This window comes from Rhipicephalus sanguineus, chromosome 11 (genome assembly GCF_013339695.2).
Source record: "Rhipicephalus sanguineus isolate Rsan-2018 chromosome 11, BIME_Rsan_1.4, whole genome shotgun sequence".
Lineage (NCBI taxonomy): Eukaryota > Metazoa > Arthropoda > Arachnida > Ixodida > Ixodidae > Rhipicephalus > Rhipicephalus sanguineus.
In genome coordinates this window covers 140,331,362-140,356,591 of record NC_051186.1, presented here as the reverse complement: position 1 = coordinate 140,356,591, position 25,230 = coordinate 140,331,362, and the positions used below count along the sequence as shown (strand labels likewise).

General features: G+C 49.8%; 1 protein-coding gene across 5 annotated transcripts in view; it reads left to right on the top strand.

The window, feature by feature from the left end:
* The window catches only part of LOC119374811 (SH3KBP1-binding protein 1), a 739,328-nt gene that overhangs the window by 381,884 nt on the left and 332,214 nt on the right, over nt 1-25,230 (top strand). For all 5 annotated transcript variants that reach the window (XM_049411036.1, XM_037645000.2, XM_049411037.1 and 2 more), the window contains one exon: nt 19,246-19,336. In XM_049411036.1, coding sequence (XP_049266993.1) covers nt 19,246-19,336 — 91 coding nt within the window. The remainder of the gene's footprint in view (nt 1-19,245; nt 19,337-25,230) is intronic.

Here is a 25,230-nt window from a genome sequence, read left to right as displayed (position 1 = left end):
TTTTCAGACCACCCTCGTATCCCAGTTACGAGTTAAAGCAGCGGCTCGTGCAGCGTTCAAAGTGTTATACAGCCTCTCGGTATGCTCTTCCAGCGTGGCTCCCCAAATATGACATCATCCGCGTAGACATGCACGCCGGGCAAACTCTCAAGTATTTCTGTCATCGTCCTCTGAAAGACATCCGGCGCTGAAACTATCCCAAATGGTGGCCGTAAAAAGCGGTAACGCCTGAAAGGGCTGCTGAATGTGCAGATTCGCGAAGTATCCTCGTCAAGCGGGATTTGATGGAACCTGCTATTTGCGTCCTCTTTGCTGAAGTATTTCGCGCCGGCAAGGTCGCTCTCAATCTCTTCCCTTCGTTGAAGCTGGATGTGCTCCCTCTTGATCGCTTCATTCCAATTCCTGGGGTCCATGCAAATACGCAACTTTCCATTCTTTTTATGGACAACTACCGACGGGCTCACCCAGTCAGATGGTTCTCTAGCTTTCGTGATGATGCCAGCTGCTTCCAGGCGCTCCAGCTCTTCCTTGAGTTGGGGCCGTAGTGCCAGGGGAATATGCCTTGCAGGCTGCGCCACTGCCCGGGCGTCGTCCTTCAAGGTCACTCTGTACTCCCGTTGCAGCTTGCCGATACCTCTGAACAAGTCTTTAAACTCGATTTGTATGCGCTTAGACAGGTTGCTCTCACTTTTGACATCGTGAACGTGGTCAACACTAATCAAACCACACTGCTCACAGGCTTCAAGCCCGAGTATAGCCTGCTTTCCTTTTTTGACGACGAAGAACTCGACTGGGTGACTCTGGGATCCCAGTTGAACAACGAGGTGGACATTTCGCAAGTGCTTAATTTTGTTTCCTTCGTAGCTGTGCAGAATAGCTTTAGTTGGTAGCATAGGCTGTTGAGATTTCAATGTCTCGAATATACCAAGTGGAATTAAGTTGGCTTGAGCACCCGTGTCAGCTTTCAGCTTTATGTCACGGCCAAGTATGCGTGTGATAACCAGCCAGTCCCACTTTGACTTAATCATACCGCTGCTGCCTGCCGCGAAAATTTCGAGCATGTTGAAATCGCTATCGTTCTCCTGCTTTACATCGCTTCGCTGGTCTACGTTATCCACTTTGGCGGTTTCATTCGGCAGCACACAGCGAAATGGTTTGGTTTGTTGCATTTTGCACAGGTCTTACCATAAGCAGGACACTGCCTAGCCTTGTGCACTCTGTCGCAAAACTCACATCTGCTTTTACTTCGGTATCTCTCCTGGTGTTGGTCCTTGGCGTGCTTTACCGCAGCAACACTTCTTTCGTCGCCCCATAATTTACTGCGTGCAAGTGCAACTTCCTCTGGTTTTGCTCCCTCTATGGCCATCTCAAGGGTCAAGTCTTTCTTAGATAACAGCTTTTCACGCAGGTTCTTGCTTGCTGTTTCTAAAACTATCCGGTCCCGTAACATGGACGCTTGCAGTGTGCCAAAATTACAGCTCCCAACCTTCAACTGCAGGTCCCTGTAGAATTGCTCAAATGGCTCACCATCTGCTTGCACTCTGCTGCGAAACACATACCTCTCATATGTCTCGTTGCTTTGCGGCAGACAGTAGGCTTTAAAGGCTTCCACCAGCTTGTCGTAGTCGACTTTGTCTTCTTCGCTGATGTTCAAGGTGTTGAACACGTTGATGGCCTCTTGTCTGGCAAGGTGGAAGAAAGATAGCTGCTTTCTGCGCCATGGTACGTGGTTTCTGTGGTTCCTGCAGCTCGGTGGCGGCAAAGTACAGCTGTATAAGCTGCTTCAACTTCACCCAGTTGTCAGGAACATTTTCACCCAGCCGTAGCGGCTCCGGAGGCGGAAGCTCTGCCGTGGCTTTTGAAATGGGTGTCAACGTCAGCTGCCCTCTTCTGACACCATGTATCCGATTGAGTACACATGTGCATCAGTGTCTCAGCAGCCAGTGATGTTTATTATCAGTAGCATGTTTTTATACAGTTGTGGCATGCACAATGTTGCCATCTTGCTACATCCTACACCCGGCCGGGTCCATTATTGGCGCAATGCGGCAACCCTTGTCCGCATGCAGTTTTTGCTTTATTTGCTTCAATTTACCAGACGATTGAAGACTTGGGTGCATGACATCCAAGTGTGTCTTGATTCCTCTTCCCATGAGCAACTCGCGTGGCGCACGGCCTGTTACTTCATGAGGCGTTGAACGGTTGTGGAAGAGCACCCTGGCCACTTGTGTCCTGAATTCACCCGGTGCACTTTTCTTCAGTTTATCTTTGATAGTCTGTAACACCTGCTCTGCAGCCCCGTTGGAAGCAGGGTGATAAGGAGGCACCAGCATGCGACGGATGCCATTCCTGTTCAGGAAGTCAGCGTACTGGATGCTAGTGAATGCTGGCCCATTGTCTGAAACAGTGATGTCTGGCAGACCATGTTGAGAAAAGACAGTCCTGAACACAGAGATTGGGGCCTCTGCAGATGGTAACGGAACAGAGTGAATTCTACCCATTTGGAAAAAGCATCCACCATCACGAGGAAGTAGTGTCCCATGAATGGACCTCCAAAATCAACATGGATCCTCAACCAGGGCTTGTCAGGAAATGGCCATGGCATAATTGGTATCCTCCGGGCAGATATCTGGTGCACTTGGCAAACAGGGCAGCTGCGCACCTGGTTTGTCATGTCATTGTCGATTCCAAGCCACCTCGCATGGGACCTAGCAATCATCTTTGATTTCTCAATTCCAGGGTGACCAGCAAGCAACAGCTTAAGGACTTGGGATTGCAGGGACTTGGGAACGATGACACCGGCTCCCCACAAGAGGCACCCTTCGTGCAGACTAAGTTCATTGGTCCTTGTAGTATAAGGCCCCCAGTCTCCACGCTCCGGAATAGGGCTCCCAGTCAGGACAGCCTCAGCCACTTGTGACAGCATGGGATCTCTTGCCGTAGCCTGTCTAATGACTGCAGGTGACAGGACATCAGGGTATGCTTGTTCTAACGTGAAGTCGTTGGCAGGCGTAGAGTCATGCAGCTCAGTTGCGGGAAGAGGTAGCCGACTGAGTCCATCAGCATGGCCTAGCATACTGCCTGGCTTGTAGATGAGCTTGAATTGATAGCTTGATAGTGTGAGTGCCCACCTGAGGACTCTCGATGATGCCTGCCTTGACACACCTCAACTTGAAGCAAAAAGTCCTAGCAATGGCTGGTGGTCTGTTACAGCAGCGGACGGCCGTCTCCACAGGTACTGATGAAATTTGTGGACACCAGAAACCAAAGCAAGGCCTTCCTTGTCAGTCTGACTGTAGATCCGCTCAGCAGCAAGCATAGTACGTGAAGCAAAAGCTACAGGTCTTTCGGTTCCATCTGTGTCACGTGTTATCTCGGGGGTGCTGGCAATAATGGATCGGGAGAGAGTGAGACGGGCACAGGAGACCGTGGTAGGACGGCAAAAACAAAGTTTATCATGAGCAAAGAGATAACATGCAAAAGCGTTGCAGGCACTGAATAATCCAAACAAAAGCCTATTTACATTTTCCAAAAATCTTAGTGGATATCTAGAACTGCAACAATGTGTTCTAGCTAGGCTTAGGTAAGTCTCCAACTCAGTCTGGCCACTATGGGCCTTGCGATAACAATGTTCTTACAGTTCGTCGCGACGACTCGGTGTTCCCGTTGCGTCCATCTCTCGTCGAGACCGTCGTCGACGTACTCAGTAGGCCTCCGAGTTCATCGTCGGTTGCCTTCGTCCAGCCCGCTGCTTGCTCTCGTCGCGTGCGTCCCCATTAGTCTTCTCCGTCCTAGGTCCGTCGAGGTTAGGCCTAACTGGGCCTTGGTCCCTTGCTTTAAAACTCCACAGGTGACGGGCGTCTCGTTGACTGCACTGTGGTCTGCAGCCGTCCTGCCGAGAAGAGAAGGGCTGCTGGCAATCCCGGAACTGCTGTATTGAGGGGTGACAGTCCGGGCAGCCTCGCTTGGAGCCTTCCAAGGTCGACGGCCACTCCCCGGGCCTTGCGTTCCGCCACCTCCAGAACTGAGTACCAGCCGCTTTCGCCGCGGATGCGACGCTTGCTCCTTCCTCGATCTTCTCCATCCGGCGCCCCACAGCACAGTGCCACGATCATCCTTCGTCGTTCACCATCACGGCTCGAGTCGCATGCCACGAGCCCCTCTCTGGCCAATCCTCTGCGTCGACGTGGCTGTTGCGCGTGCCATCGTTTGACTTTGCTTCTCGCGCACCATCGCCGCGCTTCCACGTTCGGCACGCACCTCGTGCCCCTCCTTTACTCATCGCAATCTGCTTCGGTCGGTGCTGAGACTGCACCCACACCATACGGTGACGCATCGCAACTGAGCACATGCGGTTTCTCAGAAGAGTAGTGGGCCAACAGAGGCACATTTGATAAGAGCCTTTTACTTGTGATGAATGCTTTCTGTTGCTCTTTCCCCCAGTTCCACCTTTCCCCATCAAGAAGCAGCTGATGCAAGGGACGAACTCTTGCTGAAACGTTTGGCAAAAACTGACATATTTGCACAATGCTACGTAAATGAGGAGATACGAAAGGACACAACACAGGCGCTGTGTCGTGTCCTTTGATACGTCCTCGTTTACATAGCGCTGTGCAAATATGTCGATTATAAATCACCAACTAGCCCATGCTGCCGTTCTCTCAAGTGGCAAAAACCGTCTGTAGAAATTAAGCAGGCCAAGATAGCTTTGAAGCTCCTTCACATTCTGTGGCTCGGGCGCATTGATGATGGCCTCTACCTTCTTGGGGTCGGGCTTTAGACCTTGCTTGCATATAATGTGGCCCAGGTACTATTCCACTTCGGAAGCGAAGAAAATGCACTTCTCCAGCTTCAACCTAAGGCCCACTTCCCGAAGTTTCTGCTAGACCATTGTCAGATTCGCCAAGTGGTCTTTGTCGTTGATGGCTGTAATAAAGTAAAATCTCAATAATTCGGATTTCACAGGACCGGAAAAAATGTCTGAATTAACCGAATGCTGAATTAAGGAATGAACAGGAAAAACTACATTAAAATCAAGTTCGAGAAGCATACCTTTATTTGCTGAAGTATTTTGTAGTGGTCGTCTGCATTTTCACGCAGATTCCGGCTGACATTACAATTTTTCTTAACTCTTCCAAATGGCCAACAGCACGCAAACTGTCGGAAGTGCTCAGGCAAACGTCCTCTAATATGAAAAGCACGTCCGAGACTTCCTGTGAGGTGCGGTGAGGTTGCGGCTGCATCTCCTCGCATGTCTCTTCGTCAGAATCGTGGTCTTCCTGGGCACCTGTGACATTATTAATAATTTCTTGATTGGTCAGACATTTCCATGGTGAAAACATTTCCATAGTGAAAAGGAAGGGCGGCACAGTTAGCTCACTGCTTAGGTGCCACATGTCAAAAACGTCAGCACTGCGAGCAACATGAAGCACGTCGACGTCATCGACAGCGTTTACCTATGCAGTACATGTGGATTGTGGTGGTACAGTTCTCACAGCAGACCTGTTTCCCTTCACGAATGTCTCAGCCTTCCGCAAGTTGCAAACGACTGCCAAATGTCCCACTTTCTTGCAATAGGGACACTACGACTTACTGTGTCTGCATTGCGATGCTAAATGACCTGTGTCGCCGCAGCGGTAACACGCCATGCTTTTGGCCGCGGACGGTACCTGGTGATTTGGCAAACCCGGTGAACTACTTGCAGTTGCCTGACACAGTTCACTGGCATCCTTTTTAGCGGCTTCCTTCGCCAAGGCAGTTTTCACAGCGTCCTCGAATGTGAGGTCGGGACTCTCGAGTAGCCGCATCTGAAGCGCTGCGTTGTTTATGCCACATACAACTCCGTCTCTCAGAATGTTGTTGAGTTTGCTTCCATAATTGCAGTGCTCAGACAAACACTTGAGCGCTGCAGCAATGTCGCTGACTGCTTCTCCTTCGGAACGTCCCCTCCAATTGAAGGGTAACCGTTGCACTACGTCGGATGGGGTGGGGGCGTAGTGCCTGCCAAATACGGCCAGTATCTCATTGAGCGTTTTATCTTGGGGCGTTTTCAGCTTTAGAAGGTTACGAAGTAGTGCATAGGTACAAGGCCTGCAGCAGCCTAAAAATATTGACCTTTTCTTTGCTGGCACAACGTCGTTGGCTTTGAAGAACTCTTGGATGCGCTCCACATAAGCAGGCCAGACGTCGCCTTCCCCCTCAAATGCTTCGATCCTACCGAAGGTAGGCATGATTGTTCACGCAGTTCGGTCTTTGTCGCCAGTTGTTACATGTAGCTGGAAGAAGTGGAGCCGAGACCTGAGCCCACTGCGAACACAACATGAACTGTTTATTCCTTTCCAGCTGCCCCAGCCCTGCTCTCCTCACTCCCCTTTCCGCTTGCAGCAGTGGGTGGCGGTAGTAGCCGGTGGTGCTACAGCTGGCGCAGCACACAGTATCATTTGTCACATATTGTCTTTGCCACATTAAACTGGCCCCACCTGTGCACGGTACAGAGTGAAGCGGGCACACAAAAGCGCACAAATGCACGTAATACAGCAAGCGGCCCGGCAATCATTGCGTGAGCTGAGTAGGCAACGCGCTGCACACAACTAGCCAGGGATGATCAGCTCCATGTGGCGGTACCGCGGTTCAGTGGAACAGTGTCGGTTCACTGCAAAGGGGTTTAATTCGTGCACGTGGTGGGCGTCGCTTCACAAGGCGAAAAAGCCTAACTCTCACCAGGGGGGTTTTTAGCACTTTTCAATAAAAATGCGCCGAAAAAAAAAAAAAGCGGCTTGGTCGCTAAGTGCATGTTTTCGAGAGCGAGTCTATTTACAATGAACTACTGATATAACGACCAGTTTTCGCGGCACTTTTGGTGTCGTTATAAATGGGTATGACTGTATTTTCATTTTTTATTGTAGCGCAGGCTTGCAAAAACAGCGTAAATCGCAGCCCACCTTGTGGGCAGCTAATTACTGTAGACGTGAAATCGTGTTCGCAGGTGTGTACCGTCGCAGGTCACCTTCTCGTGTGCAAGGCATTAATGTGCAGTAGCTATCTGTGCACCAAATATGAAGTTCCACGGTATATTGAATACCTAAAACTGTTGTAGAAGTAAACAGCCCCTTTAAATTTGTAAATAATCTTCCGGTTCAACTTTTTTTGCATTTTACACCATCTGAGAATAGCTGTACACATGTGTACCACATTTCATGCCCTGCTATAAAGGCAGTGGTACATATATGTACCACTTTTTTCTCAGAATCTATCCTGCCGACTTTCTTGGAAATAGTGTCAAACATTTTCTTTGGTCATCCCAAATGATGTTCTGCAAATTAAAAAAAAAAGATTTTTAATTTGAAGGTAGTGCTGCTCAAAGGGTTAAGCAATTCGAAAAAGCTTTGCTAGGTGTAAGTCTTACCGCGAAGCAGACCAGTCTACTCGGTCTTTCTGCACTAAATAAAAGTTCAGGGCTGAAAAACACAGCTGGTTGATCGCTCTGGTATGTCATTATTTTTCTTTAAAAGCTTTACAAAGACCCAGTTAGGTGCTGAGTGATAATGCCAGTAGTGATAAGCCAGTAGCGATAATGCTTTTAGACAGAACTGGACTTCTCAGTGGAATTTTCGGAACATTGCCTATCTTGAATTTTTTTCCAGTTTTTACTACTTCGAGGTATGAGGTATTACTAGTGATTGGGGACACACCCAACAAAACAAAGGTTATGTGACCTCTGGCAAGAAGTTGAAGAGTATTTCGGCGATGACGGAATTGTTGGCGTTTGCCTGTTACGCCTCGGTAGCGGAGAGGCGACCCACTGCACACCTGTGTTTCTGCTTCTTTAGATTATTTACGTCGCCAATAAAACAATCATAGTACAGCTCAGTATGCTTCAACATTTATTTCCATGTGCTTCATAATTGGCTCTGCTGTGCCATAGCAACAATACTTCAGCAAACAGGTGCTTTTTCTTCTTTTATTCTAAACGGTACTGTTGCCGGCATGCATGCGTCGCTCGCATACAGAGGCGGATGTCATTTTGTAGTTCCAGTTACCAGAATCAAGTCCTTTCTCTGCCAAAACACATTCTTCGAGAACATTTTCAAAATTTTTTTTACTGTGGCATGTGTTCATGCCAAAAAGAACTCAGTAAAATCCATCAGCGCAGCTTGTTTGTGGCACCATCAAACGCTTATTTGAGCATGACCGAGCCCAGCTTGTCTTCGTGGGAGCAGTAGAAACTATGTGGAGGAGTGCAGCTCGTCTTTGGTAGGGAAAGGGTTAGAAGCTTGTGTTTGGGTCAAGAGAGCATGGCACTCCAATAAAAACAATTGCCTTGTTAAGGTGTTTATTTGACGGCACTCGGCGACGACGCGCAATGGCAACAGTCAAGGCAAAAGCACGGATTCATAGCGCGAGCGGGAGGAGCCAAAGAGGACAACCCACTAGAAGGTGCTAGAGAGCGCAACCCAATACTTATCTCCAAGGTTTCACTACAGGCTGGATAAAGTGAAGTAATTGTTATGAATTTCTGAACATCGAGCCGACAAATGCACCTCGCACAAGTGTTAAGGTTGCAGTCTAGATGGTGGTATCCCGCCTAACTTTCTTTTGTTTTGCCAATATGTTAATTTAATTACACAGGAGGTTTTACCAATGTGGCATGATACCATTTAAGATGTCCACTTATCCTTGCGCTGTTTGGTATGATGGTGTGAACGTCGATGTAAGAAACAGCAATGTTAAATACTGAGCAGGAGGCATTGTCGTCAGGCAAGGGGGAGCGCGAGAGGGCATCGGCGTCAGCATGCTGGCGTCCGTTGTGGTACAGCACGTGGATGTCGTAGTCTTGCAGGCTAAGTGCCTAGAGGGCGAGACGGCCCGAGAGATCCTTTAATGACACTTAGACGACTGTAGGATTGGGCGTGTTGGTACAACATGATTATGAGTGCAAAACAGCGCAGCTGGCAGGAGGGGACAGAAGAGGACACAGAGCGCTGACGGTCTGTGTCCTCAGCGCTCTGTGTCCTCTTCTGTCCCCTCCTGTCAGCTGCGCTGTTTTGCACTCATAATCTTTAATGACGACAGTCAGCATAGTGCATGATAATCGGTGACATCAAATGGGCGACCATACAAATATGTTCGGAATTTTGTAAGGACCCAGATGATCGCCAGGCACTCTTTTTCCTTGACGGTGTAATTGGTCTCGGCTCTAGTAAGCGTCCGACTTGTGTATGCGACGACATATTCGGGGAACCCTGGTTTGCGCTGCGTAAGAACAGCACCGAGGCCTACACCGCTGGCGTCCGTGTGTACCTCCGTTGGGGCCGTAGGATCGTAGTGGCATAGTATGGGACGAGACGTCAACATATAATGGAGCTTTGCGAACGCGTCGTCTCACTCGGACGACCCCGAATTTAGGGGCCCATTACTTCCAAGGAGCTTTGTCAGCGGCGATATGATGGTGGCAAAGTTGCGTATTGTCACGTGGTCGTGACGTCGACGAAGACAGCAGTCGGCGTTTGCACAGTGAAACTGTTTATTTGGCCGAACTTGTGGCCGGGAAAATGAGAACTAGAACTACAGCAATACACGCTGTACAATGATAGCGGCGAAGAGGGCGTCGTCCGTCGATCAACTCACAAGCGATCAAGCGCGTCGGCTTTTATACAGGCGCTATCGAACTTTCCAGCAATATCGCTGGTGGCGGCGTTATCTCTAGACAAAGCTGGAACATTCGCGTGCGGCGCGCAATCTTAACAAACCGATCTACAACAATCGCGCCGCTTCTAGAACACTACTTCGCGGACAGCGTCGAGCGTTGATAACCGTCCCTGCCGGTCAAACCCGAATACATCAAAACAAGACAAGAAGTGGGCGTGGCATTGCCCCCCTCTGAAAAAGCATCGTCCCGATGCTTGTGAAAGAACATAGAAGAGGAAGAAACAAGTGCATACACAACTAAATTACAATAACAAAGGAAAAAAGAGTCCCCAGGCTCGCTAACGCGCAAAAAACGGCTTAAGGCGCACGACATGGATGATTTCAGGTCGCGCACGGCGCCGCTGAGAGTTCGTAATGCCGTCAGGGACAACCTCATAGTCGAGTGCGCCGAGGCGTCGAAGTACCCTGTACGGTCCGAAGTATCGTCGAAGAAGCTTCTCACTAAGTCCTCGTCGGCGTATTGGCGTCCATACCCATACACGGTCACCGGGCTGGTATTCCATGTGGCGTCGTCGAAGGTTGTAGCGGCGACTGTCAGTCGTCTGCTGGTTCTTGATCCGTAGGCGGGCGAGCTGTCGTGCTTCTTCGGCGCGCTGTAGGTAGGTGGTCACGTCGATGTTTTCCTCGTCGGTCACGTTTGGTAGCATGGCGTCGAGCGTCGTTGCCGGGCTCCGTCCGTAGACCAACTTGTATGGCGTCATCTGCGTCGTTTCCTGTACGGCCGTGTTGTACGCGAAGGTCACGTACGGAAGTATGGCGTCCCACGTCTTGTGTTCGACGTCGACGTACATGGCCAGCATGTCGGCGATAGTCTTGTTTAGACGCTCGTTTAGGCCGTTGGTCTGTGGGTGGTACGCGGTGGTGCGGCGGTGGCTTGTGTGGCTGTATTCCAAGATCGCCTGAGTTAGGTCAGCCGTGAACGCCGTACCTCTGTCGGTGATGAGAACCTCTGGGGCGCCGTGTCGCAAGACGATGTTCTCCACGAAGAACTTGGCTACCACGGCGGCGCTGCCTTTGGGCAAGGCCTTTGTCTCGGCGTAGCGGGTGAGGTAGTCAGTCGCTACGACGATCCACTTGTTGCCGGAAGTCGACGTCGGGAACGGCCCCAGTAGGTCCATCCCGATTTGCTGGAACGGCCGGTGAGGTGGTTCGATTGGCTGCAGAAGTCCCGCTGGCCTAGTCGGCGGTGTCTTCCGTCGCTGGCAATCTCGGCAAGTCTTGACGTAGTGGGCGACGTCGGCAGCAAGGCGTGGCCAGTAGTATTTTTCCTGTATTCTGGCGAGCGTGCGGGAAACACCGAGGTGTCCAGCCGTCGGGTCGTCGTGTAGGGCCTGGAGGACTTCTGGTCGCAATGATGAGGGCACGACGAGAAGGTAGTCGGTTCGAAGTGGCGAGAAGTTCTTCTTCAGGAGAACGCCGTTCCGTAAGAAAAACGACGGCAGTCCTCGCTTGAATACCTTCGGGACAACGGCGGTCTTGCACTCGAGGTACTCAATAAGGCCCCCCAGTTCCGCGTCGGCCCGTTGCCTTTCGGCGAAGTCGTCGGCACTTATAGTTCCGAGGAAGCAGTCGTCGTCGTCGTCTCGCGGCGGCGCGTCGACGGGGGCACGAGACAGGCAGTCGGCGTCAGAGTGTTTTCGTCCGGACTTGTACACGACGGCAATATCGAATTCTTGAAGCCTGAGACTCCATCGTGCGAGACGACCTGAAGGGTCCTTCAAGTTAGCTAGCCAACATAAGGCGTGATGGTCACTGACAACTTTGAAGGGCCTGCCATAGAGGTAGGGGCGAAACTTTGACGTAGCCCAGAGGATGGCAAGGCATTCCTTTTCTGTTGTGGAATAGTTTGCTTCTGCCTTGGATAGTGACCGGCTAGCATAACTGATAACCCTTTCAAGCCCGTTAGTCTTTTGCACAAGGACGGCACCGAGTCCTACGCTGCTTGCGTCGGTGTGTATTTCTGTATCGGCGCAATCGTCGAAATGCGCAAGTATGGGTGGTGTCTGCAGGCGTCGTTTAAGTTCTTGAAAGGCTTGCACTTGCGCCGTTTCCCACCTGAATTCCACGTTATTCTTCGTGAGAAGCGTCAGTGGTTCGGCGATCCGTGAAAAGTTTTTGACGAAGCGTCGGTAATAGGCACATAAACCGAGAAATCGGCGCACGGCCTTCTTGTCGGTGGGTGGCGCAAATTCGGTGATGGCAGCTGTTTTCCGCGGGTCTGGGCGCACTCCAGACTTGCTGATCACATGACCCAGAAACAAGAGCTCGTCATACGCGAATCTGCACTTTTCTGGCTTCAGGGTCAGTCCAGAGGTCTTGATTGCTTGAAGTACTGCCTCAAGCCGCCGGAGATGCTCGTCGAAGGTCGAGGAAAACACGACGACGTCGTCCAAATACACAAGGCACGTCTGCCACTTCAATCCGGCCAGTACGGTGTCCATGACACGCTGGAACGTCGCAGGTGCCGAGCAAAGACCGAAAGGCATGACCTTGAACTCAAAGAGGCCGTCGGGTGTTATAAAGGCAGTCTTTTCTCGGTCTCTCTCGTCGACTTCGATTTGCCAGTAGCCGGTCTTGAGGTCCATCGACGAAAAGTACGTCGCGTTGTGAAGTCGATCCAGGGTGTCGTCTATTCGTGGGAGGGGGTACACGTCCTTCTTCGTGATTTTGTTCAGGCGCCGATAATCAACGCAGAAGCGCAGTGTCCCGTCCTTCTTCTTCACTAACACCACGGGTGACGCCCACGGACTCTTGGACGGTTGGATGATGTTGTCGCGTAGCATCTCGTCGACTTGTTTCTTTATCGCGTCGCGCTCTCGAGTAGAAACTCTGTAGGGGCTCTGACGGAGTGGTCGAGAATTTTCTTCTGTTATAATGCGGTGCTTCGCGAGGGGCGTTTGTCGGACCCGCGATGACGACGAGAAACAGTCCTTGTATTGCAAGAGCAGGGCTTTGAGCTGGTCTTGCTTGGCCTTCGAAAGGATCGGGTTGACGTCGAAATCCGGTTCGGGACCTCTATTCGCCGAAGCAGGTTCGGCAGCATCGAAGAGGGCGAAAGCATCGCTGGCGGCTACACATTCGTCGATGTAGGCAACCGTCGTACCAAAGTTGAGGTGCCTATATTCGTGGCTGAAGTTTGTCAGCACTACTTTTGCTTTACCGTCACGCAGCTCGGCTATACCTCGTGCGACGCATATTTGACGGTTCAGGAGTAGGTGCTGATCACCCTCGATGACGCCTTCAAGGTTCGCAGGTTTTTCGGTGCCGACGGAAATAATGACGCTGGAGCGCGGCGGAATGGTCACCTGCTCTTCTATCACATTCAATGCATGGTTGCCTGGCATCGCGTGGGGCGGGAGCGCTTTGTCCGAGTTCAGTGTTATCGACTCAGACCTCAGGTCGATGACGGCGCCGTGGTCACTTAGGAAGTCCATTCCAAGTATCACATCCCTGGCGCAGTTTTGTAGGATTACAAAGGTCGCAGGATAAGTCCGGTTATTGATGGTGACTCTCGCCGTGCAGACACCAATCGGCGTTATCAGGTGGCCTCCAGCTGTCCCGATTTCGGGTCCACTCCAAGCGGTCTTTACTTTCTTCAGCTTGGTGGCGAACGGTCCACTAAAGACAGAATAGTCGGCTCCGGTGTCGACGAGGGCTGTGATGCTGTGGCCGTCGATAAGAACGTCGAGGTCGCTAGTTCGTCGTATCGCGTTGCAGTTAGGTCGTGGCGTGGGGTCACGGCTGCGTCGGTGTGTTCCCCTGCTTCCATTTTGCGTCGTCGGGTCTTCTTCAGTCTGCGAGATTTCGTCGTCAGGGGTCTGTCTGGTTCGCGTCGTGTTCTGAAGGTTTCGTCGCGGCGTCGTCGTCGGCGGCGGAGGATCTTCGGTAGTTCGTCGTACAGCAACCGCACCTCCATCGGTTGCTGCCCTTAGTTTTCCGGATACGGGCTAGGCGACCGGCCCCGGTTTGGGCCAGTGTACGGCCGGCGGTGCGGTGACATGTAGCGGCCGGGCGACGGCGAGCGGGAAGGTCGTCGTTCTTGCCACTGTGTTCCGGTGAGGTAGTCGTCGATGTCGCGCGGCCGTTCGCCTGGCTGCGGGCGCGGCGCGTTGATAGCGAATCCCCGTAGTCCCATCTGTCGGTACTGGCAGCGGCGGTACGTGTGGCCGGCTTCTCCGCAGTGGTAGCAGAGCGGGCGGTTGTCGGAGGCACGCCAGACATCGGTCTTCCTCGGGGTGCTGCGCTGGCCGAGAGGTGGTCGGTAGGGCGTCGGTGGAGGCGGCGGCGTCTGGCGACGGTACTGCGGCGGTGTGGCGTCTTGGCGGGGGCGTGGAGGAGGAGCATGACGGCGGGCTGCAGCAGCATAGCTAATAGCTTGGGGCTGCGGCTCTGCTAGCTGAGGCGCGCCGAGTGAATGCTGGATCTCCTGGCGCACGACGTCGGCGATGGACTCTACTTGAGGTTGCGACGGAGGTAGAATTTTTCGCAACTCCTCTTGCACGATTGCTCGAATCGTCTCACGCAGGTCGGCGGGTCCTAGGGCTTGAACGTCGGCGTAGCTTGTAGCCGAGAAGCTGCGGTTGTATTGCCGCGTTCGCATCTCAAGCGTTTTTCTCGATCGTGGAAGCCTCCGATGCGAATTCAGCGACCGTCTTCGGCGGGTTCCTTATCAATCCAGCGAAGAGTTCCTGTTTGACACCCCGCATGAGGAACCTCACTTTCTTCTCTTCGGGCATACTTGGGTCGGCGTGTCGAAACAGGCGATTCATCTCTTCCGTGTAGATGGCAATATTTTCGTTGGGCAGCTGCACACGGGTCTCCAGCATAGCCGCGGCCCGTTCCTTGCGGACCACGCTCGTGAACGTGCTTAGGAACGTAGTCCGAAAGAGATCCCATGTTTGTAGGGCGGATTCTCGGTTCTCGAACCACGTCCTCGCGGCGTCTTCTAGGTAGAAGTATACGTGGCGCAGCTTGTCCTCGCAGTTCCAGTTATTAAATGTTGAGACCCTTTCGAAGGTCTCGAGCCAAGTCTCGGGGTCTTCACATGGCGAACCACGGAACGTCGGCGGCTCCCTGGGTGGCTGCATCACGATCGCCGTAGGGGGCACTGCGTCAGTCATCGTCTCGGCGGTCGATGTGACGATCTTCGGCTGCCTGGCGTTTTCGGGAAGGAGCCCGTACTCCGGTTGCAGTCCCTTCTGCCGGCGGCTGGTTCGAGGATCCGGGTTGTCCTTAGAGTCGTCTTCGCGGCTTGGGCTTGGGTCAGCGCTCCGCGGTGGCGTCCGGATCATGAAGCAGCACCTCCACCAGATGTCACGTGGTCGTGACGTCGACGAAGACAGCAGTCGGCGTTTGCACAGTGAAACTGTTTATTTGGCCGAACTTGTGGCCGGGAAAATGAGAACTAGAACTACAGCAATACACGCTGTACAATGATAGCGGCGAACAGGGCGTCGTCCGTCGATCAACTCACAAGCGATCAAGCGCGTCGGCTTTTATACAGGCGCTATCGAACTTTCCAGCAATATCGCTGGTGGCGGCGTTATCTCTAGACAAAGCTGGAACATTCGCGTGCGGCGCGCAATCTTAACAAACCGATCTACAACAATCGCGCCGCTTCTAGAACACTACTTCGCGGACAGTGTCGAGCGTTGATAACCGTCCCTGCCGGTCAAACCCGAATACATCAAAACAAGACAAGAAGTGGGCGTGGCAGTATGAAGCGTCGAAAATATGAGCACAGTCCTACGAAACTGCGCAGTTCTTTGACGGACGTAGGTTTGGGAAATTCGGCTACGGCCCGAAGCTTGGCCGGATTGGGAAGGATTCCGTCCTTGGACACGACGTAGCCTAGAATTGTCAGCTGCCGAGCTGCAAATTGGCACTTCTTCAGATTCATTTGGAGGCTGGTGTTGCTCAAGCGCATCAAAACGTGCCGCAGACGTTGAAGATGCGTGGGGAAGTCCGGAGCGAAAACGACGACGTCATCCAGGTAACGCAAGCAAGCTGCGCAGAACGGTGTCCATCATGCTCTTGAAGGTCGCGGGCACATTACACTGACCAGACGGCATGACGCTGAACTCGTACAAGCCGTCGGGCGTGACAAAGGCTGTCTTCAGTCGAGCGTCATCAGCCATGGGTACTTGCCAGTACCCCGAGCGCAAATCAAGAGATGAAAAGTATTCTGCTCCTTGGAGGCTGTCAGTCATGTCGTCGATTCGCGGCAGTGGATAAACATCCTTGCGAGTGATTTTGTTGAGCCGTCGGTAATCTACACAGAACCGCACGGAACCATCCTTCTTGGCAACGAGAACAATAGGAGACGCCCACGGGCCGTCCGAGGATTGATTAACGTCGCATCCAAGCATATTGTCGACTTGCTCATTAATTACCCGACGTTCTGCGGGAGACAAGTGATATGGACGTTGCCACAGTGGTGGTTGGGCGCCAGTGTCGATGTGATGCGTAACAGTGGTGTGCGGCCGAGAGAAGTTGGCCCAACATCGAAAGAAGAACGAAATTCTTCCAACAGGCAGAGAAGCTGAAAACGCTGGACCGACGTAAGGTTCTCAGCAATGGAGGGACCAAATACATCAGCGGGTGATGAATCAGACGTGGAAACAGCACTGATGGTACAGGAGCTGGTACAGTGTGAGTCATCGGGTGCATCCAGAACTTGTGTGTCTTCGAGGGGCTCCACTCTGCCGAGACATTCCCCTCGCACCAACGTAACAATGTGCGGGAATGGGTTGGTAACAAAAACAGCTGTGCTACGCTGAGTTACTTGCACGGTCGCGAAAGTTAGCAGCACCCCTTTCCTAGTGCAAACGCGGTCAGGTGGCGAAAGGAGTGCAATGGTATCGCAGAGACCGGCGCAACAAACTGGCACAGCCATTGACGAGTTTGGAGGCACTTTGGTATCGTCTTTGACGAGGTTCTTGATCAATGCCGATCGACTGTCTGCCGGCATCAAATGTGAGAATGGTGAAAGTTCGATTGCGGCTGGTGCGCAGTGAATTACAGCATCGTGGCGGGAGAGAAAATCCCATCCCAGGATGACGTCGTGGGAGCATGTAGCAATTATGATGAACTCGATGTCGTACAGAACGTCCTGAATGATGATGCGAGCAGTGCATATACTCTGGCATCTGGCGGTACGGAGGGACATCCCAGAAAGTGGCATCGTCACTTGTCAGAGTAAGCGGCTAAGTTTTGCGTCCATAACGGATACGGCGGTACCAGTGTCGATAAGGGCAGATACGCGAACACCGTCCACAAACATGTCTATGACATTCAGTGGACTTCGCTGGGGGCTTTTACAGTTCGACAGCGTTGCAGACCTTGCATCGTGGACTGCGACGACTAGTTTTCCTGCTCTCTGCGACAGAACGTGGCCGCATTGGTGACAATGAGTGATGTCGTGGAGACGGAGAGTAGCGAGTGGATGGAGCTGGGCGTGACGTCATTGACATAGGCGGAGGTGGGTCGTAGACTGCAAGGGTGGACTGGCTGGTGACGGGTGACGTGACTCGAGGCGGCTGCACGCGATGGCAGTAACATGCCTCGTGACCAGCATAACCGCATGCAAAGCAGATTGGCCGGTTGTCGGGTGTGCGCCATCGGTTCACCGGGGCAGGTCCCACCCATGTCGCAGGGTGTGATTGACGGGGTGGCTGCTGAAATGACTGCATGGTGGGCTGCAGTTTGGGCCTAGGGATGACGGCAGCATACGTAGCCGTCACGCCCGCTTCGAAGTACGGAGGTCTAGCGGCGGCTTCGGCGTAACTCAGTGGGGCAGCCACACTCTCCACCAAATTGTTAAGATGTTTATTTGACGGCACTCGGCAACGATGCGCAAAGGCGACAGTCAAGGCAAAAACACGAACTCACAGCGCGAGTGGGAGGAGCCAAAGAGGACAACCCACAAGAAGGCGCTAGAGAGTGCAACCCATTACTTATCTCCAAGGCTTCGCTGCAGCCTGGATAAAGTGAAGTAATTGTAATGAATTTCTGAACATCGAGCCGACAAACGGTTGCAGTCTTGATGGTGGTATCCAGCCTAAGTTTTTTTTTGTTTTGCACTATATGTTAATTTAATTACACAGGAGGTTTTACCAGTGTGGCATGATACCACTTAAGATCGCATGTACGCCTTGGTTGATTTACTTGCCGACTAAGGTAACATTGGAAAATGGTGTCCAAGAAGAGCACTTGGGGATGAGTTCGCTCACATGCTCTGGCATTTGTTGAGCGCATCACTGCACATCAGTGCGTAATATTTTGATCAGCAGTGCACAATATGAAGCAGCACATTTAGCTTGCCTCTTTCTGAAGAAAGGATCTAAACAAATGTGTTCAAGACCATAGGTCGGCAAACTCACTCATGAGTCAACTCGCTCAGACTCGGATCAAACCATGAGTAGGTGAGTCCAGTTGAGTAATATTTTGGTGTGTCCGAGTCCGAGCGAGTCCCATGGAAGAAAATTTTCGTGAGTGCGTCCAAGTGAGCTTTAGGCGCAAGATATATTTCTTGAGGGAGTCTAAGTGGGCTTCACTTTTTTGATGACCTATGGTCCTATCTACTCATTTTCAGCGTTACTATCAGTCTTATGTCGGCTCACGTCTATACCTATGTCTACCCACACATATTTCAGCGCAATAGTGTGCATACGACAGTTCAATGTTTATTGATCAGAGGCGTGACTTACAGGAAGGGGGTGGTGCCTTGACTTCCCCCACAATATCTCACACGGGAAGTTCTTGGTAAAAATATCTTGTGTGAGTCATGTATTTCAATAAAAATGTCCTTATTGGATTGCAACCACCGATAACACATATTTGAAGGTACAAGATCAAAAGGCGTATCGTAGAGCCCCGATTACACAAGATATTGGCTTTAAAGACCATTGACATCGTGATTGAAAAGGCTAATTATATGCTAACGCTCTCATAAATCGACTTACTCAGCCTCAGATCTAGCCATGAGTGTGAGTTTGAGTGAGTCCGTGTTACTAATGTTTTTGTGAGCTTGAGTCCAATTGAGAAAAATTTTAGTGTGTCTGAGCTTGAAGTGTGTCCGATTGAGGAAAATTTTGATGATTTTGAGTCCGAGTGAGCCCTAAGTAGAAAATATATTTCTCGAGCGGGCTACACTTTCTTTGCCGACCTATGGTCAAGACTCACTGGTGCAAGCAGTGAAATGAAGGATGGTAAGTGAAGCATTCAGAAACTAACGCGCCACGGTGGTCACGCTGCTCGACTACCAACCCCAAGGTCACGGGATGGAATCCCCGCCGCGGCAGACACATTTGTGATGGAGGCGAATGTGCTTGAGGCCAATGTACTTTGATATAGGTGAACGTTAAAGGACCCCAGGTGGTTGAAATTTCCAGAGCCTTTCACTACAGCGTACGTCATAATCATATTATGGTTTTGGGGCGTCAAATCCCAACAATTATTATTATTGTTGAGAAACTAGAGGAGGGCAATATGGATGAAGTGCAGATAGCAGACATTCTAGTTTGTCTCCACTCTCAGATCCAGGACGTGGTGCCAATCACAAGCTTTGACACAACAGGCTCATGCATCTTGCTTCTGGGCTGCAGCAATGGCTCTATCTACTATATTGGTGAGTAATCTAGTGCTCTGGAGTTTCAATTATTTATTTTGTGAGAATAATAAATGATGTTGTGACTTCCTGTTTTACATTTTAATTTTGCATAATACCACAGGTACCCCTGCTGGTGACTATTGAATGAAGCTTTATTTCTCAGGGAGGAATGTATCTTCACACTTTGATGGTCAAGGACATGAATATATAGCGATCAATTTCCATATGGTCGACATGGTGCGTTCACGACACTTTCTGTGCTTCAAAAATGCACCAATTTCTCAACTTTTTTTTTGCCGAACGATCACTGCCGTCCTGTGGGGACACGAGGAATTTTTCCTTGCATTGCTGACCTTTGTTTCCCATTCAAAGGCTTTTAGGGTGGCACAACGGCAATGGCTAACACATCTGGACTGGCTCATTGCGGCTAGTCTGCTTTCGTCTTGGGGATGGCTTCCATTTGTTGTGCTTACAAAAACGACATCTCTAAGCACAGAAATGTTCCGGAAATCGGATGAATTCATGTCTCTCAAAATAAAAGCTCCTTATTCTTGTTTTTTGTTTACAAGGTTGTGTTTTCAGCTGTTAACAGACAGATGCTGCTATACTTACAAGTGATGCCACCATGTACAAACGAGGCTACTGTGCTTCTGCATTTTGTTTCTTACGGATCACAAAAATTGATTGCTTCTCAGCTGCAATAGGATGAAGGGTTACCAGAATTGTCTCACTCGTTTGGTTTCTCTCACTGGCGTACTGCCTTGCTCACATAGAGTGCACTGTTGCGGTGCACACTGCCTTCTGTGATGCAAATGAGTCAAGCAGCAATTGCTTCTATTGGGACTACTTCTGAAGTGCAGTCAGACTCATTGGACACCAGTCGTCAATCCTTTGTGGATCGTATTTTTTTGTAAGTAAACTTTTCAAAATGGTCATATTAGTTTATTGCGGACTTTGAATACTCAAAATGTGTAAAGTCGGATGAAATTGCAAAAAAAAAAATCAGGCGCAGTATTTTAGTCTCAGCGGCGCTCTGAGCTGCAAAATGTACAATAATTCATAAACAGGAGGTGTGCTGGAGCCGATGTTTTGACAGGCGGACTTATCTTCGTCAAGGCTGCAACTGCTTTCGTTTGTTTGTTTGTTTGTTTGTTTACTAATACTGTTAACCCTGGAAGGGTCATTACAGAAATGGATCAACAATCAGATTTCCAATAATATTGTGTCTAACAAAAAAAAAACGAGGCCTTAAGGCCGCGTATCTGCGTGCTTTGCTGCAAATGTCGCCTAAAGATGATAGAAGGGGCGCTGCGTGAGATATGGACGCCATCTGGCAATACGTCGGGAACATGAGTGCTTTGTTGCGGACTGGTAGTCCCGGTGCAGCAGTAGGCGAAGACCGGCGGTGACCAACACGACCGGCGGGGACGCCAGCCAGCCCGAACACGCGGTTTGGAAAATTGCAGGAAGCTGCTAAATGTATACTTAAAACCACACTCAACACTCTACAGCACTTTAGAAGTTTTCCATATAGCTATACTTATATTCAGAGTTAAATGATTTCGTGCGCTAAAGGGGACCATGAGGCGATGCGAAGCAGTGTTTCGGCATGTAGAGCCCGCGTTTCAGAGGTGGAGTGGTGAGGGGGAAAGGGGAGAGGGGAAAGGGGAATGGAGAGGGGGAGCGGAAAGGGAAAGGGTAGAGGTGATGTGGAGAGGTGGAGGGGCAGGGGAAAGGGGGAGGGGAGAGGGGTTAAAAGTCACCTTCTTTCCTTCATTCATAGCAAGGTTCTCATTCTGTGAGACTTATACCCCTGTCACACGAACAGCCCTAACCGCGGTTAAGCTAACTACGGTTACGGTTAACCGCGGTTAGTGGTAGCTACACGGAAGACGTAACCGCAGTTAGTCTCCTAACCGCAGTTATCGCAAACCGAGCTAGGCAAGCACAGTTTACCCTCACAAACCGAGGAGCTGACAAGATGGCGGAGCTGTGAGTGCACCAGCCGTGAACCGGCGCACGTTATTCGGCAGCTTCGCAGAGGATTTTCACGGAACGCGTCTCCAGTTGACGAACAATAGCCAAGCAAAACTCGTTGAAAACGAGTTTTGCTTGGCAAAACGAGGCTCGCCATGGAAAGGCCAACAACAAAGATTATTCCGTCCAGGGCGTGTTTGCGAGAGGGTACAGTATTATCGCTACAGGTTTCTTGAGGGGAAGTGCTTTTTGCATTGTTCGTGTCTAGCTGCCTTACAGAGCTGCAAACGCTGAATATGTAGTCGAAAGTGGAATGTTCAATACACTGTCGTGGGGGTTAGCGGAAGTGTATCGTACCACGAAACTTGCCGAGGGTGTGCCCAAACTTTTTGCTGACCATACGAGCAGCACGTGGTTTCATCGGCTTGCTCAAATGAGCTAACTGAGCTCGTGTAGCAATGATAAACCCGCGTTCGCGTTAACTGCGGTTAATCCTGTAACCACAGTTAAGCATAACCGCAGTTAAAGCTGCCCGTCACGTGCTACGTGACGCCAACAGGCATAAAAAAGAGTGTTCCACACTCGCCGCCATGGCTGCGATCGACTCTGACTAACACTCCTAGGTTTAAATGTACATATATAACCCATAAAGTGGACGAGAGGATGACTGCCGCCGTAGCTCAGTGGTAGAGCATTGGACGCGTTATTCTAATGTTGCAGGTTTGGTCCCTGCCGGCGACAAGTTATCTTTTCTTCACATTTATATCCTCATTACTAGAAATAACACCCCCTATACTCTCCTTTGTATTATTGTCTGTTATTTCCCATTATTATTGTGTCTAACAAAGAAAAACGAGCCCTTAAAAGTCACCTTCTTTCCTTCATTTATGTGTGTGTGTGTGTGTGTGTGTGTGTGTGTGTGTGTGTGTGTGTGTGTGTGTGTGTGCGTGCGCGCGTGCGTGCGTGCGTGCGTGTGTGTGTGTGTGTGTGTGTGTGTGTGTGTGTGTGTGTGTGTAGATTTAGGTGCACGTTAAAGAACCCCAGGTGGTCTAAATTTCCGGAGCCCTCCACTACGGCGTCTCTCATAATCATATCGTGGTTTTGGGACGTTAAACCCCAGATATTATTATGTGTGTGTGTGTGTGTTTATGTGTGCGCGCGCACGGATGCACGTGCACACACAAACTGTGATACTTCTCATCATTCGTATATGCTAGGTGTCCCAGCTAACTAGAACCAAGATTTTTTAAAAATCCATGCGCTCTAGGTGAGTTCTACCTGCTATGTATTAGTGCTGGTTGTATGTATACATGCAACCTGTATTTTTTTATTACTCAGGACTAATTACTTAATTAGCTTTAATGAGCGATATAACTACTGAATAAAGCATTTATTTTGTGCTGAAGACCGCCTGTTTCTTTTTTCTGAGCTTGTAAGAAAAAAGAAACGCGTGTGAAACACGCCAAGTATGGAAAAGACGCGCACTCATGCGCCAATGTTCGAGCGCTTTCAAGCATTCTTTGATTAATGCACGACTGCAGTTGTTCATCGTCGCATTGTACAGGGCCTCATGCTTTTTGATGGATCTGTCAGCGGCGTGTTTTGATGCGCGTCCAATTAACAGTGTGAAGCCCTGTACAGCGAACGAACTCTGCTGTGTATCAAAAAAATCTTGGAAGCACTCAACTATCGGTGCGTGAGCATGTGTCTATTTCACATTTGGCGTGTTTTGCACGTTTTTGTTTTTTATTGTAAAAAAACAACCAGGCAGATTTCAGCACAAAATAAATGCTTGATTCTGAGGTTTGTTTGAGGTGACCTACAACATAAAAGTAAATATTTTTCTGATTCGAACACGAATAACAAAGTTGGCAAATAACATGAATTATGTAATTAGTGCTTAGTCGTAAAAAAAATAAAGGTTGTATGTACACATGTCTATCACTAATATAGAGCAGGTAGAACTACTTTGGTAGATGTGGAACAGACGAGCGCTATGAAACTCCGAGGACATAGACAAGAGGCACACAGGACAGGCGTTCAACTTTCAACTGAGAATTGCTGTCAGTTGGGCTTGTTGGTTCATGATCTTGAGGGTTGAATCGCGCAAACGAGACAGGGACTAAAAGAAGAGACGACAACACACAGAGCGCAAACTACCAACAAAGGTTTATTTCCTGAGCACACAGTTTTTTATGCACCACTCTTGCGCCACCAGGTGAGCACAACAATCAACTTCTTAGAAACGCGAGCTCTTTACCAGATAAGTTAACAGACGGCGTGCTGACGCATTCGGGACCTAATCTAACATTGTTCTCAGCTTCGATAATTTCCCTCGTCAATTTATCTTTCTGCGATGCGACAATTGTACATGCGCTGAACACAGGTTGGCACCCACGTGTCTTGCAGTGAATCGCAAGCCATCCGTCACGTCCATTTTTTACATTGTTGTTATGTTCTCTAAGTCTGTCATTAATACACCTTCCGGTTTGACCTATATATATCTTACCACACGAAATTGGAATCCGATACACAACATTACTCTTGCAAGGAACATAGGTGACTTTGTGTTTCTTAGTGCATGCATTAGATTTCATATTGCTACTATTGCGGTGGCATAGGCTCAGGAGTTTGCGCGGGGCTGAAAAAACTACTTTTACTTTGGAACGTTCCGCCACTTTTTTCAAATTGTGTGAAATCTTGTGGAAGTACGGTATGACGGCAACTTTTTTCGCGTTAGTTTTTGAAGGCTCCTCAGTTGAGGGCATCTGGCGATGCTTTCTGAGCAAAGTTTCAGCTACAGAGTATTGCACACTTAATAGATAACCTGCTTCAGATAGCCGGTCGGACTGGTGCTCAAAACTAACCGCAACTTCATGCTCGCATGACTTTGATAAAGCATTATGAAAGCAAAGCTTTACAATTGATCTCTTTACTAATTTGGAGTGCGCCGAGTTGTATAGAAGGACCGGTTTACTACATCGAGGTTCATAGCGCCAACAGAAATGATCTGTGTGGAAGGTGAACATGATGTCAAGGAACTTGATCACATTGTTATCAGGCATTTCATGCGTGAGAGTTAGGGGCTTAAAGCTATCTTTAAAACAAGAAAGAATGTCTAACGCGCATGACTGGTTACCTACGGGGTCGTTGTCAAACAGGATGAGATAGTCGTCTACAAATCTGTGAACCATGATGATGTTGAGATTCCGTAGACTTTCCGCCACCGCTTTGTCAATTTTAGCTAAAAAGATATCACTGAGAATGGGAGCAATGCATGATCCGATACAAATGCCTTCTTTTTGGATGAATGGCTTGCCTTCCCATGAAATGAAAGTGGTCTTCAGGTAAGAGGATAAAAGTTCTAAAAAACTGCGCACTGGTACGCCGCACAAACCCTGAAAACGCGTACTGCCGTACAGGTCAATGCACTCTTCCACAGCAATTATTAGTTGGTCATGAGGAATGGAGTAATACAAGTCTTTAACATCTATCGAAAAGCCATACACCGCCCTATTAGCCAAGGGTACAATAGACTGCAAGACTTCCTCTGCAAGACTTCCTCTGAAGCGGGATACATGGCAGAAAAGCATTTGATGTTCTTACAGGGCCACCTGAAAGAACTGGTAATTAATGATCCCTTCATTGTTAGAAATTCAGAGGAAGTCTTGCAGTCTATTGTACCCTTGGCTAATAGGGCTGTGTATGGCTTTTCGATAGATGTTAAAGACTTGTATTACTCCATTCCTCATGACCAACTAATAATTGCTGTGGAAGAGTGCATTGACCTGTACGGCAGTACGCGTTTTCAGGGTTTGTGCGGTGTACCTGTGCGCAGTTTTTTAGAACTTTTATCCTCTTACCTGAAGACCACTTTCATTTCATGGGAAGGCAAGCCATTCATCCAAAAAGAAGGCATTTGTATCGGATCATGC